Raw genomic sequence first — 14,375 nt, forward strand, 5'->3', positions numbered from 1 at the left:
TATCCTAATGCTGACTAATCTGAAATTAATAAAATCCAAGATTAAAATAGGATTTCCAAAAAACCATCTTAAACTCTCCAAATCAGTAAAACTAATCTTTAAGCATGCCAACATAAAACTGGTTTCCCACACAAGAAGCAGGCTCTGCAATTAAAAAAAAAAAAAATCACATTTTTTTCTGGTTCCAACTCCCTCCCCATCCCCCTTTCATGACATTATCCTTTGGCTGGATATGAATTTCTATTCATAAAGACAAAAAAGCACTCATAAATCCGAATGTGTTACCCAGCACGGTGCTGAGCACACTGTAAGCATTAAATATTGGCAGGTTGACCTAGTGGATCGATTCTTTAATATTTCCAGCCCATGAGCTGCGCTGTGAGGGAAACGGGGCTGGGGGGAGTTACTGGCCAAGCTTTCTGGTAAACTGTTTGGCTTTTTAATTAGAACAATTACTAGTGAGAGTGAGCCCTGGCAACGGAGCTCTATTTTTCTGGAGCTCTGGGTAAATACTTGGCACTAAACACTTACAGTGGGAGAAGGCTCTGGTAGGCTGTGGAAATCTCTCTGCTTCCAGTTCACTTCCAGCAACTTCGTGTGTATGTGTCTCCCCTCAATAAAGGCTATATAATCCTTGAAATTGTTGCAAGGGCCAGCTATGACACTCATGAAGTTGAGAAGGTAGCTTAAGTATTCCAAAAAAGAGGGTTTTACTCTGTGAAAATAAAGTGAAAAAAAATTGAAAAGCCTTCAGTCTTGGATTTTTCTCTGAGATCCGCAGGTCATCCAATCCTAAACACAGGCGTTGTCTTTGTAGATGATAACACATGACGTGGTCTGTCTTTGTTCCGGTTCTCTCAAAATCCACCTAAGCTAGAAACCTTGTGGAAAGGACAAGTTAATAGAGGTGGGTGGCTCCGAGAAGGTGCAGTGCTCCGTGGCGCCCTCTGCTGGCCGACGGCGGCTACAGACACGGAGGACGAGGTCCAGGGTAATTCTGAGGCTGGGACGTGCTTTCTCAGCAACCTTAGCTGTCTGCAAGAGAGAATGAAGGTAATAAACACCAGGCAGGGGTGGGAACCCGACCTAATGTGAGCTGAGCGAGATGCTGTGAAATGGGAAAACTCCCTCCCAACTGCCAAAATAAACACAAAACAAATGATGGGTGGAACCAGTTTCCACTTGAAGAGGACACACAAAAACCACCACTGTAGCAGTCTCCTGTCTGCTTTGGCATCCGGGCACGAGGTCCCCAACCACAGACAAAAGTAGTGGTGGGGAAAGGTTCTATAGAGACCAGTTCTAGGTAGTGGTGTTTTAAAATGGCTTTTAAAGGGGCAGGATAGTATTGTGGGGAAAGGCTCCCTAAAATACCATTGCTAACCAGTCACTGGAATTACGCCCTACAGCATTTACATCCCCACAATACTGAGCAAAGAATCTGATTCATTAGTCTCCTGCAGTGGGTCTCCATTGCTTAGAGTCCCAATCCCTTAATGTGAAAATGAGGCACTCAATCTCCGTACCACTCAGGACCCTCTCTTCCTTACCCCTGACTACCTCCTGAAAGTCTCCTATAGGAACCCTCCACCGTGGCTGCCCGTCCTTCCCCGATGTGCTACCCCACAAGCCATTTCCATTCCCTATCAATGTTGTTCTCCTCCCTTACAGCCTCCCTTTCTCCAACACCCACACCAGCCACAGTCTGCCTTCAGCCTGCTTCCTGCTTCCTGCCTTCTGTCTCCTACTCCCCAGCTCACAGTCCTCTCTCCAGCCCTGCTTCCCATCCGTCTTCATAGCCGCATTTAATCATACTGATGTGCACTGATAATTTATTGGGCAGACACATACCCAATAAAAGTAACTCTGTAAGAGACCTAACAATGGCAGTGAAGGAGAATCTTGCAAAACTAACAGAATTACAGACCCCGTGTATTCTCTCGCCCAGCAACCCCGCTTCTGGGACTCTATCCCACCGCTATACCCAAACCTTTTTATTTATTTATTTTTTTTTTTTTTTTTTTTTTAAATATTTTATTTATTTATTTGAGAGAGAGAGAATGAGAGAGAGCACATGAGAGTGGGGAGGGTCAGAGGGAGAAGCAGACTCCCTGCCGAGCAGGGAGCCTGATGCGGGACTCGATCCAGGGACTCCAGGGTCATGACCTGAGCCGAAGGCAGTCGCTTAACCAACTGAGCCACCCAGGCGCCTATACCCAAACCTTTTTAAAATGACCTAGGAACAGGGTTTGTAAAAGCCAAAGATTGGCAGACAACCCAAGTATCCATCAATAGATTCATTAATAAACACTAATATGACCATATAGTGGAGTTAATCTGCATTGAAAAATGAGGAGGATTTCTAGACGCTCATGTACAAAGGGCTCGAGAATACATTGTTAAACTTACTTCACAGCAAGTCGATGTTGCTCAGCAGAGAGGTCTTCAGCTCTTCGACCTAATCCTATAAAAAAGAAAAAATGTAGAAATAAGATGTTTGAAGTAGAAAATTCTAAAAGAGGCTAATAAAAGTCATTTGAAAAAAAAATGATTTATTTCACATTTCATTTATTTCATAAATCATAAAATCATTTTTTTAAATGCTCTGGATTAAAGAGCTACCTGCAAGTGCACGTGTGAGGGGGAAAGTCTCCGCAGGTTCTCGTGAAGAGGGGAGAAAGCAGGGGTTACTCCTATTTAAACTGCATGGTATGACACGGATCCCAGAGAACTCCCGACATCTCCTCCACTTCTTACCAAAGTACATATGTTTTCACTGCTACGGGAGAGAGAAGCCTGCCTTTGTAGCCTGCACCAGCTCAAAGACCTCTCTGATTAGGCTGGCTGTAGACACCTGCTAAGCGCAGCTGAGGGCACGGGTGTGGAATGGGGAAAGGAACAGGGGATTTTCTCTTCCAAAAACACAGGAACTGTAATCCTGAATGCAGGGAAAACATAAAAGATGTATCAGGTGATTCTTCTTCTTTTAAAATTCATCCATGCCAGAAAAAAAACAAAAACAAAATCACCTTTGTGCTTCTCATAAAATTTAGGTTAGCTTATAGTTGCAGAAACTGAAGTGCCATCTAATAAGCTATAGACATTGGACTATAAAGCCGTATATCCAGCTAAGACTGATGATGGTCACCAATCATAAAGGCAATTCAGAAAAATGCATAAAGGAAGACAGTGTTTGCTGTTCCCACTACACACAAGAAAAAAAGAAATGACAAATAAACATCTTGCTGCACATAAGGGTTGTTCCAGAAAATCAGGTAAACTAAGAATGCTTTAAAAAGTAATTTAGGCAAAAAGCCTATTTAAAAAAAAAAAAAGAGTTTTTTTTAAAAAAAAAATCACACTCACTTTTTTCTAAGATGTCAACAATACATTTCTGGCAATCCTAGAAATTAAACTGATTTTAGCTATTGGTTTATGTGCTAATATTAGTCTATCACCACCACCAACTAGACTTTTAGGTACAAAAACATTTATCAACTCGCCCCGATTTGCCCTGGACTTTTCCAATTTGGGCCCTAAAAGTCTCATGTCCTGGGAAACTGCTCAGTTCTGGACAAACCAGGACAGTTGGTCACCCTAGAAAGACCCCATCCTTAGTATAAAATTACCCAGTTCTCTACAGAATGACTAAATCACCAAGTATGAACTAGGAATACCCAGGGTCAAAATGAAATCAGTTCCCAAGCTTTAAAGAAAAATAAGACTAGCTAACAGAGATTGTAAATCTTCTCAACCTGTTTGCACATAAAGAAGCTTCAACAGTCCGAAAGCATTTGCCAGAACAGTATAAATCTGCAGAGTATACTTTCACTAACTGCACCTGACACCTCTTACACCCATATTGAAATCTTCCACCCGGCTGAAAGTGCCGTCCTCCTTCCCTGGAACCAGGTTTTAAATCATGTAAATCACACTTTCTCGTCATTTTCAGGAAGGGCATGAGCAAAGAAAATGTTCAGTTTTATACAAACAGAAGCTTCTTCCTTCTTCCAAGGAGAAGGGTCAGGCTAATCTCATTAGATAATTTTCCAAGCCAAACAACAAAAACAAAAACACTAAACAAACAAAACTAGCACTAAAAAAAAAAATGGCTAACCAGCCAATTCTATTTTTTATTACCTTGTGAGCTTCTCAGAGTAAACCACAGAAAAAGGATGCCATTTCTTCTCAAGAGATTTGGAAATGAAGGGCAGAGAGCGCCATAAATTTAAAACATTATAAATGTAAACAGAAAACCAACTGTTCTCAGTGTAAATACTTCAGCAAATTTAGATTACAGAAATAATAGCTGTGAAAGTAAAGAGCTTTGATTAAAGAAGCTTGTAAATTTTTGACAAGTTATAGAAGATCTGCCAGCACTTGGCTAAACTCTGGACTATGGGTATAGTCTAAACAAGGAGCTCACTCTCAGAACCGAAAAGAGAGTTGTTTTTCTCACCATCATGAACTTGGAATGCCAAGGTCGTGATCTTCTGTGTGACAATCATCAGAGGCCTAAAAGGAAGACAGAAGAGAATCGATTGGCAGAAGGACCACTAGAAGAAACATTTATTCTATTTTCCTGCATGGTGGTTGTTCATCTTGAAGGCTATTCAATAAAATGAAAAAAAAAAAAAAAAAGATGGAATTCAAAAATTCCCTTCCAAATCACTTTAAATAAGTAGATATAACAGCACTGAATGAGAGGACACCAGAAAGCCCCTCTTGCACTGTTCCTCCAAATGTAACTTCCAGGACCAGCACCATCAGCATCCTCAGGGGTTTGTTAAAAATGCAGACTCTCACACACTCCATTCCAGAACGAGAAAATGAGGACCTGCATTTTAATAAGACCTCTAGGGAGACTCAGATGCACATTAAAGTATGAGCAGCCCCAGTTTGGGGGATACCTAATTCAGTGCCCCGGTTCCACCTGGATGAGACATATATTCTGGCTTCTTCATCCTAATTGTTCTAACACGTGTTCTATTAAAGGTAATTCTTCTATGCACACATAGTAAGAGATACTTTTGTAAAATGCAGCCACCTGTCAATAAACCATTTAGTGACAAAAAATAAGACCAATCCTAATTTGAAAAAAAGACATCAAATAAAAGCTTGTCTAAGAAGTGGCACCCATGTCCACAAGGATGCCAAGGTAATTCAACAGAGGCAAGAATAGCTTTTTAAAATAGTGATGGCACCACTAGATAGCCACATAAAAAGAACACAAAAGTAATTTAAAAATGTACCAAAGACCTAAATATAAGAGCTAAAAGTAAAAAACTCTTAGAAGAAAACACAAGCATAAATCTTCATGACCTTAGATTTGGCAATGGTTTCTTAAATGTAACACCAAAAGCACAGGTAACAAAAGAAAAATGTGCATTAAATGGATATTATTGAAACTTAAAATTCTGTGCTTCAAATGACTCACACCACCAAGAAAGTGAAAAGACCTTTCACAGAATGTGTGAATATATGTGCAAGTCATACATCTGATAAGCAACTTGGTACTAGAATATATAAAGAACTCTTACAATAAGAATAAGACAATAACCCAATTTAAAAATGGCCAAAGGATCTGAATGGACATTTCTCTGAAAAAGATACACAAATGGTAAATAAGCAGACGAAAAGATGCTCAACAATAATCAGCCATCAGAGAAATGCAAACCACTTCACAAGCACAAGGATGACTAGCACCAAAAAGGTAACAAGTGTTGGTCAGAAGGTGGAGAACTGGAACCCTCATACATTCCTGGCGGGAACATTAAAAGGTCCAGCCACTTCAGAAGATCTGGCAGTTTCTTAAAAGGTTAAACACAGAGTGACGGTATAACCAAGCAATTCCACTCCTAGGTATATACCCATGAGAAATAAAAATATATCTACACAAAAACCTGTTTAGAGCAACATTATTCATAATAGCCCAAAAGAAAATAACCTAAATGCCCACCAACTGATGAATGAATGAATGAAATGTGGTATGTCTATAAAGTAGAATAATATTCAGCAATAAATACAGTGAAGTACTGACCCGTGGTATAATATGAATGGACCTTGAAAACATTATGCTAAGTGAAAGAAGCCAGACATAAAAGTCCTATATTGTATGATTCCATTTATATGAAATAGCAGAATAGGCACATCCACAGAGAAAGTAAATTACTGGCTGCCTAAGGCTGGAGGAATTGGGAAGAAATGAGGACTTATGGCTAATGTATACAGGTTTCTCTGGGGGGTGATGAAAATGTAGAATTAATTATGCTAATGGTTGCACCCGTAAATCCACTCTGTGAATATGCTCAAAACCACTGCATTGTGGGGCGCCTGGGTGGCTCAGTCGTTAAGCGTCTGCCTTCAGCTCAGTTCATGATCCCAGGGTCCTGGGATTGAGCCCCACATCGGGCTCCCTGCTTGGCGGGAAGCCTGCTTCTCCCTCTCCCACTCCCCCTGTTTGTGTTCCCTCTCTTGTTGTGTCTCTGTCAAATAAATAAAATCTTTAAAAAAAAAAACAAAAAAAACCAGGGACGCCTGGGTGGCTCAGTCGGTTGAGCAGCTGCCTTCGGCTCAGGTCATGATCCCAGGGTCCTGGGATCGAGTCCCACATTGGGTTCCTTGCTCGGCAGGGAGCCTGCTTCTCCCTCTGCCTGCCTCTCCCCCTGCTTGTGTTCTGTCTCTCTCTCTGACAAATAAATAAATAAATAAAATTAAAAAAAAAAAAAAACTGCATTGTATTCTCTAAATAGGTGAATTGAAGGATATGTGAATTCTATCTCAACAAAGCTGCAATTTTTATAAATGGCACCTGTTTTTCCAATCGTCCACCCCCATTTAGTTCCCTTAATAGCTCAATTCTTGCCCAACCAGATAAGATAAAACCCCACTGCTCAACCATAACATCCTTCAATCCTTCTTAGTCTAGCCTGGTTTTCTGATCCATATTGTTGAGGTTTCCTATTGAATTTGCTGTCTCTGACCCTATGGACTGATGGCCCATTTATACAGGCAGCAAGGACAGCACTCCTGGGATGACCCTGGGATGCCACACTCCCCATGAGCCCAGCCCAAGTGTGTGGGAGGATGGGATGGGGCACAGACCATTTTAGGCCAAGTCTGTTATGTGACAACTGCACTCTGCCCCTTGTCTGTGAGTCCCTTTTCCTCCTTAATTCCTCCCCTTCGAGTTCCCATTTTCCATCTCTGTAAAGTAATATGCATGCGGGGCACCTGGGTGGCTCAGTCGGCCAAGCGTCCCACTCTTGGTTTCAGCTCAGCTCATGATTTCAGGGTCGTGAGATTGAGCCCAGCCAGGGCCTCTACATTAAGCGTGGCGTCTGCTTGAGATTCTCTCCCTCCCACCTGCCCCTCTCCCGGCTCATGCACATTCTCTCTCTCTCTTTCAAATAAATAAATAAAATCTTTAAAAAAAAAAAAAAAATAACCATGTAACATTTTTAAACTATCAATATAATAAACTATTTTAAAGTACCAACAAATACCCTTTGAAATCTAAACATTTATGCCCAACCTTGTATCTTATTGGCAAAAGCCCAATGGCCACTTTTTGAAACAAGATTCCTAACATCACACAGGAGGCTAGCAGAAGAGAAAGGGGGTCTGACTGCAGAAGGGAAGGACCGCCACGCTCTGCCAGGACTGGTGAGAATTAGGTGTGGCAAAATAGGGAGCCATCCGGGTAATCGTTTGAGCACAGCCAGACATGCTCATAGCTCACACTGATTATGACTGTGCTCTTGCAGATTGAAAAAAATAACCGTTCTTCCAGAGCCCTGAGGTGTGGGCCTTAGAATAAATAAGAGCTACATTGAAACTTTCTATACAATGTGGTCTTACAGACCAATATAATTTTGCATCTCACCTTCGTGATATTCACCAAGACTTTGGACCCAGAATGCATAACAGATGCCAAGAGCTATTGTTTTTTTGTTTCTTTTTTGAAAGGGGCTCACTCTGTCACATTCAAGGTAGTTTCCAAACATGACTTTCAAAGCACAAAAGTTTCTTTCCAAAGCCTTTTTATCTTTTTTTTTTTTTTCCCCTGGAAGATCGAAAGTCCTAGGAATCAGTAATAGGACCTAAGCCCCCATTTTTCCTTACACCAAGTCCAGTACAACATTTTTTAAAATTTGAGGCACACATCCTGGTGACTATGCAATTTGCAAACCAAGTAGGTTCCTACTTTCAATTCCTAACTTCATTTTTTAAAGGGTCTAAAAAATAGATTTATCAAAAAAGGAAATGTTACGGAATTAGCCTACCTTTCTTTCTCTATAGAAATGTAACATTTGTTTTCCTCTATCTGGCATTACATTTAATGTATTCCATAGTAAGGCTCATGTTCAAAAATGCAGTAAGTAGTCTTATATATGCAATGGCCATGAGCAGAAGTCACTCAAATCTATGGGCTTTGGGGGGCGGGGGCATCAATGATTAGCCACAGCGGCCACAGATTCAAACTCCAACTTCAGGCTGGGAACACGCCCCCTTGAGCTGCTCCAGCCAATGACAGAGCGGGGCAGGTACCCAGGCAGGTCCCTGCAAAGGAGGCATGGTACTCCTCCACAGGGCGAGTTTTGCTAGAGGACTTCTCACTGAACACAAAATTGTTTTAGACCTGCACTGCTGTCTTCCTTCCTTCCCTCTCTCATCTCAGGGGTCAGACTTGCATTTCAATCTATTCCAGATTCCCCAGTTTCCCTCACAGGCATTTCACATGACAAATCTCTTACTTCTGTTCCCATCTTCGTATCTGCTCCTCAGAGAACCTGGACGAATACAATACATAATATTGAATTTCTAGATCATGGTCAATAAATATTCAATATGAAGTCTGCACTATTGGGTCTATGTAAAAACTGTATTGTTGTCATTACCTTGGGAAAAAATGTCCCTTCTGGAGAGAAAAAAAGCTATGGACCAAATATAATTACTTGTCATCTAGACTACTTTCAACAATATATTGCTTCTGTTTTAAACGTCTCAAGAAGTTTCAAGCAACTTAAGGAACTCACACATGTGATCATGGGTTTATTAAACACAATACACTAATAACTGGTGAAAAAGCAGATCTAAAATCTGCAAACTAGAACTAGAACCTGTTCACTAAGAGGAGATGGAGTTAGCATCCTCCTACCTACTCATTTTTCTATGGGTGAAAGAAGGAGTGCCATATGCTCTTGCTCAGAAGACTTCCTCTCTCAACATTTTTTCATTGATCCTTTACTTACACTTATGAGTAGATCAGATGCCAAATTTAGAATGCCCAAGTGATGAGATATGAGTGTCAAATCCAAAAAGCTACTGACTTAAAAGTTGAAACTCAAATACCATCCATGTTGTATTTCAGTCAAAACCTAAAATAATCCAAGACGTGTTTGATGGTTTATGATTAGAATTCATGCTAACTTTTGCAAAGCTGCAAAACCCAGCACACAGGAGCACATACTACAAGTGCAGAAAGGACACAAAAAGGCTCCTTGGTGTAGCCAAAGAACTTCCTCAGAACAATGAGGCCTTAGCACTTTAGTTGTACTCAGATTTTGCACCCCCTGCCTCATCCATGGATTTGTACACACTCACTAGTAGTAGGTGCTGCAGTTGAATCCATGGGAACCATCTGATCAATCTGAAATCAAGGTTTGAGTCCAGCATGGTTGAAGTAGGGCCATTTCTCTTGTCTTACAAAATTTTTTCATGATTTACAAAAAAAAAAAAAGATAATCAGCTCAACTTCTGGGGAAGATGGTAGAGTAGGAGGATCCTAAGCTCACCTTGTCCCATACATACAGCTAGAAAATAGCCACATCAGTGTAAATAACCCAAAAAAGGACCTGAAGACTGGCAGAACAGACTTACCACAGCTAAACATAGAGAAGAGGCCACACTGAAAAGAGTAGGAAGGCTGGAGATGGTTGGGAACCAAACTGATTCGTGAGACTGTCTGTAGGAGGGAGGGACACTGCAAGCATGAACAGGAGCAAACCCCACACCAGGCATCCCAAGGCTGGGGACCTGCACTGGGAAAATGAACCCCCATCACATCTGGCTTTGAAAACCACAGGGACTGAACTTTGCCAGTTCTTACAACCAGCGGGGCTTACCCCCAGAACCTTAAAAAATCAGCGGGCTCTGCTCTCAGACAGCTGGAGGGTGATAGGAAACTGAGTCCTGAACCCTAAAGAGACAGCATAACATAGAGCCCTGCTGAGATACAGCATGGAAGCAGCAGTCTGAGAAATGCCTGGAATATACTGTGGTATACAGAAGGAGATTTATTTACAAGTCTCAGAACGTGTGCTTGAGAGGCATGGAATCTTTAGGAATCTTCTCCAAAAGGAAAAATCTTCCATTCCTCTCTCCCGCACCCCTGCCTAAAGAGGGCACCCCCAGGAACCAGCTCAAACACTCTCCAGCAAGCTTGCTAACACTGCACAATCCCCTCTCTCCGGCCCCATCTGATCTGCCCTTGGCAGGAGTCCATTCAGAACAGTACCACAAAATGGCATTGTGCAAGCAGCTGCAACAGGGCCCAACACCACTCCCAAGGGACTCCTGCCTTGGGGAGTGGGGACAATAACCACACACAGACCAGTTACACTGTGGCCCCAACAGTAGACTGGGGAAGACATCTGGTCTCCCCTACAGCCTGTCAGGGAACAAAACAGGAAGGGTACCCTTCAGTTCAGTGTGACCACAGCTCTTGGAAAATGCCTGGTCTGAACTACACAACCCAAGCCCAAGGCAGCCCAACTGGCCCATTAGCAACACAGGACCCAAATCCTGCCCACAACAGGCAAAGAGAACCATGGCAGCCAACTGAACTGAAGGTAAATGCAGCTTAGGCACAATGGTAGAGTGCACTCAACACACAAAGGAAACAACCATGAAGCACCAGGTTCTGGTGAACAGGGGACACTGCACTACAGGGCACTACAGGACCTCTTCTTCATAAGACCACTACTTTCAAAAGCAGGAGACCTAGCTGACCTTTGTAACACACAGAAACAGACACAAGAGTTAGATAAAATGAGGAGACAGAGGACTATGTCCCAAATGAAAGAACAAGACAAAATCAGAGCAAGAGACCTAAATGAAACAGAGATAAGTAATATGCCTGAGAGATCATTTAAAGTAATGGTCATAAAGATACTCACTGGACTTAAGACTGGAGGATCTCAGTGAGACATTCAAGAAAGAGAGAGAAAACATAAAAATGAACCAATCAGAGATAAAGAGCTCAATAACTAAAATTAAAAATATACAGGAGGGAATAAATTGTAGACTAGAGAAAGCAGAAGAATGGATTAGCAACTGGGATGATAGAGTAATGGAAAGCAATCAAGATGGACAGAGAAAGAAAAACAAATAATAAAAAATGAGAGGAGATTAAGGGAACTCAGTGACACCATAAAATGAAACAACATTTACATTACAAGGGTCCCAGAAGAAGAAAGAGGAAAGGTGGCAAAAATTTATTTCAAGAAATAATAGGTGAAAACTTCCCTAACCTGGGAAAGGAAACAGAAATCCAAACCCAGGAGACACAGAGAGCAGTCCCCACCCCCAAAATCAACCCAAGGAAGTCCACACCGAGACAGAAGAAATTAAAATGGCAAAATGTAGTGATAAAGCTGGAGGCATCACAATTCCAGACTTCAAGTTATATTACAAAGCTGTAGTAATCAAAACAGTATGGTACTGCCACAAAAATAGACACATATTTCAATAGAACACAAAGTAGCCCAGAAGCAAAACCATGATTATATGGTCAATTAATCTTTTGACAAAAGAGGAAAGAATATTCCATGGGAAAAAGTCTCTTCAGCAAATGGTCTTGGGAAAAATGGAAAGCTACATGCAAAAGAATGAAAGTGGACCACTTTCTCACATGAGACACAAAAATAAACCCAAAATGGACCCAATGTGAGACCTGAAACTATCAAAATCCTAGAAGAGAGCACAGGCAAAATGTCTCTGACATTGGCCGTAGCAACATTTTTCTAGATATGTCTCCTGAGGCAAAGGAAACAAAAGCAAAAATAAAATTATTGGAACTATATCAAAGTAAAAAGCTTCTGCCCAGGGAAGGAAACAAACAACAAAATTGAAGGGCAACCTACAGAATGGGAGAAAATATTTGCAAATGACATATCCAATAGAGGATTAGTATCCAAAATATATAAAGAACTGATACAACTCAACACCCAAAAAACCAAATAATCCAATTAAAAGATGGGCAAAAGACACAAACAGACATTTCTCCAAAGAGGACATGCAGATGCCCAATAGACACATGAAAAGGTGCTCAACATCACTCATCATCAGGGAAATACAAATCAAAACTACAATGATATAACTTCACACCTGTCAGAATGGCTAAAATCCAAAACACAAGAAACAAGTGTTGGTGAGAATGTGGAAAAAAAGGAACCCTCTTGCACTGTTGGTGGGAGTGCAAATAGGTGCAGCCACCCTGGAAAATGGTGTGGAGGTTCCTCAAAATGTTAAAAATGGAATTACCCTATGATCCAGTGATTCCACTACTAGGTATCTACCCAAGGAATACAAAAACACTAATTCGAACGGAAACATGCACCTCTATGTTTATTGCAGAATTATTTACAATAGCCAAAATATGAAAGCAGCCCAAGCGTCCACTGATAGATAAATGAATAAAGAAGAGGTGATATGTTATTCAGCCATAAAAGAGAATGAAATCTTGCCATATGCAACAACATGGATGGATCTAAAGTGTATAATGCTAAGTGAAATAAGTCAGTTAGAGAAAGACAGACACCATATAATTTCACGCATTATTTGGAATTTAAGAAACAAAACAAATGAACAAAAAAAAAAAAAAAAGAGAGAGAGAGAGAGACAAACCAAAAACAGACTCTTAAGTATGGAGAACAAACTGATGGTTACCAGAAGGAGGAAGGGGGGGGAAGGACAAAAGAGATGATGGGGATTAAGGAGTACACTTGCTGTAAGGAGCACCAGGTGATGAATGGAAGTATTAAATCACTATACTGTACACCTGCAACTAATAGGACATTCTATGTTAATTATGCTTGAATTTTAAAAATAAATCAATAAAAAATTTATATAAACAAAAAATATATAAAGTTTTATATATATGTGTATGTATATATATATGTATATATATATAAACACTGTTTTTCTTCCTGAACCTAACACTATTATTCTCATTTGGATAAAGAAATATAGGGGGAAATGAAAAAGGAAAAATGGGCAGATGGAGATGTGATTGGGGGAGAAAGTAAGACAGAAAAATGCCACACCCAACACACATATACACATATAGAAAAATCACTGCCTTCCGACAGACTCAGGGCAATTTGCCAGAAGTGGTACGCATTCTATCTATTTCTCGTATCAACTTCCAACCAAAAATAACCTGTCTTTAAAACATTAAGCAAAAACTCAATTTTGAACAATATTCCAATAAAACCTCTCTAGCTTACCTTATTCTCTGGACCTAGGGTGGTCATGTTCTCTGTCCTGGTAAAACTAGGACAGAACAATGGTATTATGCAGTCCTCAATTAGAGTTCAAGAGACAGCTGATCACGCAGCTGGCTGGCCAACATCAAGCCAGATCTGACATTCAGGGATTTTCCCCAACAGGTAATTTTAGATCCAAAAAGTTATATTTGTATTTTTATTACTTCTTTCTTTATAATGAAAGTCCCCTTATAATACTAATACATTAGGAAAACAAAGAGTCAGGCAATTATGTTTGACAGGGTGGGAGAACAGGACTACAACACACTTGCAATCTCCAGCAACATCGGCTGGGACTGCCATCTTGCACAACAACCAGGGGCACCAAGTTCAAGACAAATGGTGCAACTAGTAGCCTCAGACGGTACTTTCTAACCTCCCTACTGCTTCTGCCTTGCTCGTACCCACTGCTCCCTAGATTGCTGAAGAGGGAAGTGATGAGATTACAACTTTAGTGGAATGCTCACAAACTCCTATCAACTGTGCCAGCATCGAGGAGGAAAACACAGGACTCCAGGACTCACAGCAAACAAAATACATCCTCCCATCAGGCTCCCTAGGACTACAACTGAAGGGAGCAGGAACTCCTCTCAACTCTTTTCAACGTTCACCTAGTATCTGCTGGGAACCATCCAGCAGTCAATCAGAGGAGAATGGGCTTTTACCCTTCCCATTAATCTTTTCAAAGCTGTCATCTCCATACTTTGGCACTCAACAACAACAAAATCACCAGTTCTCCATTTTAATAGGAACCCATCAAATATATTTGGTAGAACTTAAACTCATGTCCTTGGAATTGAATTCCAAGTGACTGTGCTAGTTATC

General features: G+C 40.9%; 1 protein-coding gene across 5 annotated transcripts in view; it reads right to left on the reverse strand.

Annotated features, from left to right (window-relative positions):
* MBOAT1 (membrane bound O-acyltransferase domain containing 1) overlaps positions 1 to 14,375 on the reverse strand; it is a 109,402-nt gene that overhangs the window by 24,257 nt on the left and 70,770 nt on the right. For all 5 annotated transcript variants that reach the window (XM_032424770.1, XM_032424775.1, XM_032424774.1 and 2 more), the window contains 3 exons: positions 4,460 to 4,515; positions 2,410 to 2,464; positions 532 to 715 (listed from right to left, as the gene is read on the reverse strand). In XM_032424770.1, the coding sequence (XP_032280661.1) occupies positions 532 to 715; positions 2,410 to 2,464; positions 4,460 to 4,515 (295 nt within the window). The remainder of the gene's footprint in view (positions 1 to 531; positions 716 to 2,409; positions 2,465 to 4,459; positions 4,516 to 14,375) is intronic.

The sequence above is a fragment of the Phoca vitulina genome, unplaced genomic scaffold, assembly GCF_004348235.1.
Source record: "Phoca vitulina isolate PV1807 unplaced genomic scaffold, GSC_HSeal_1.0 scaffold31, whole genome shotgun sequence".
Classification (NCBI taxonomy): domain Eukaryota; kingdom Metazoa; phylum Chordata; class Mammalia; order Carnivora; family Phocidae; genus Phoca; species Phoca vitulina.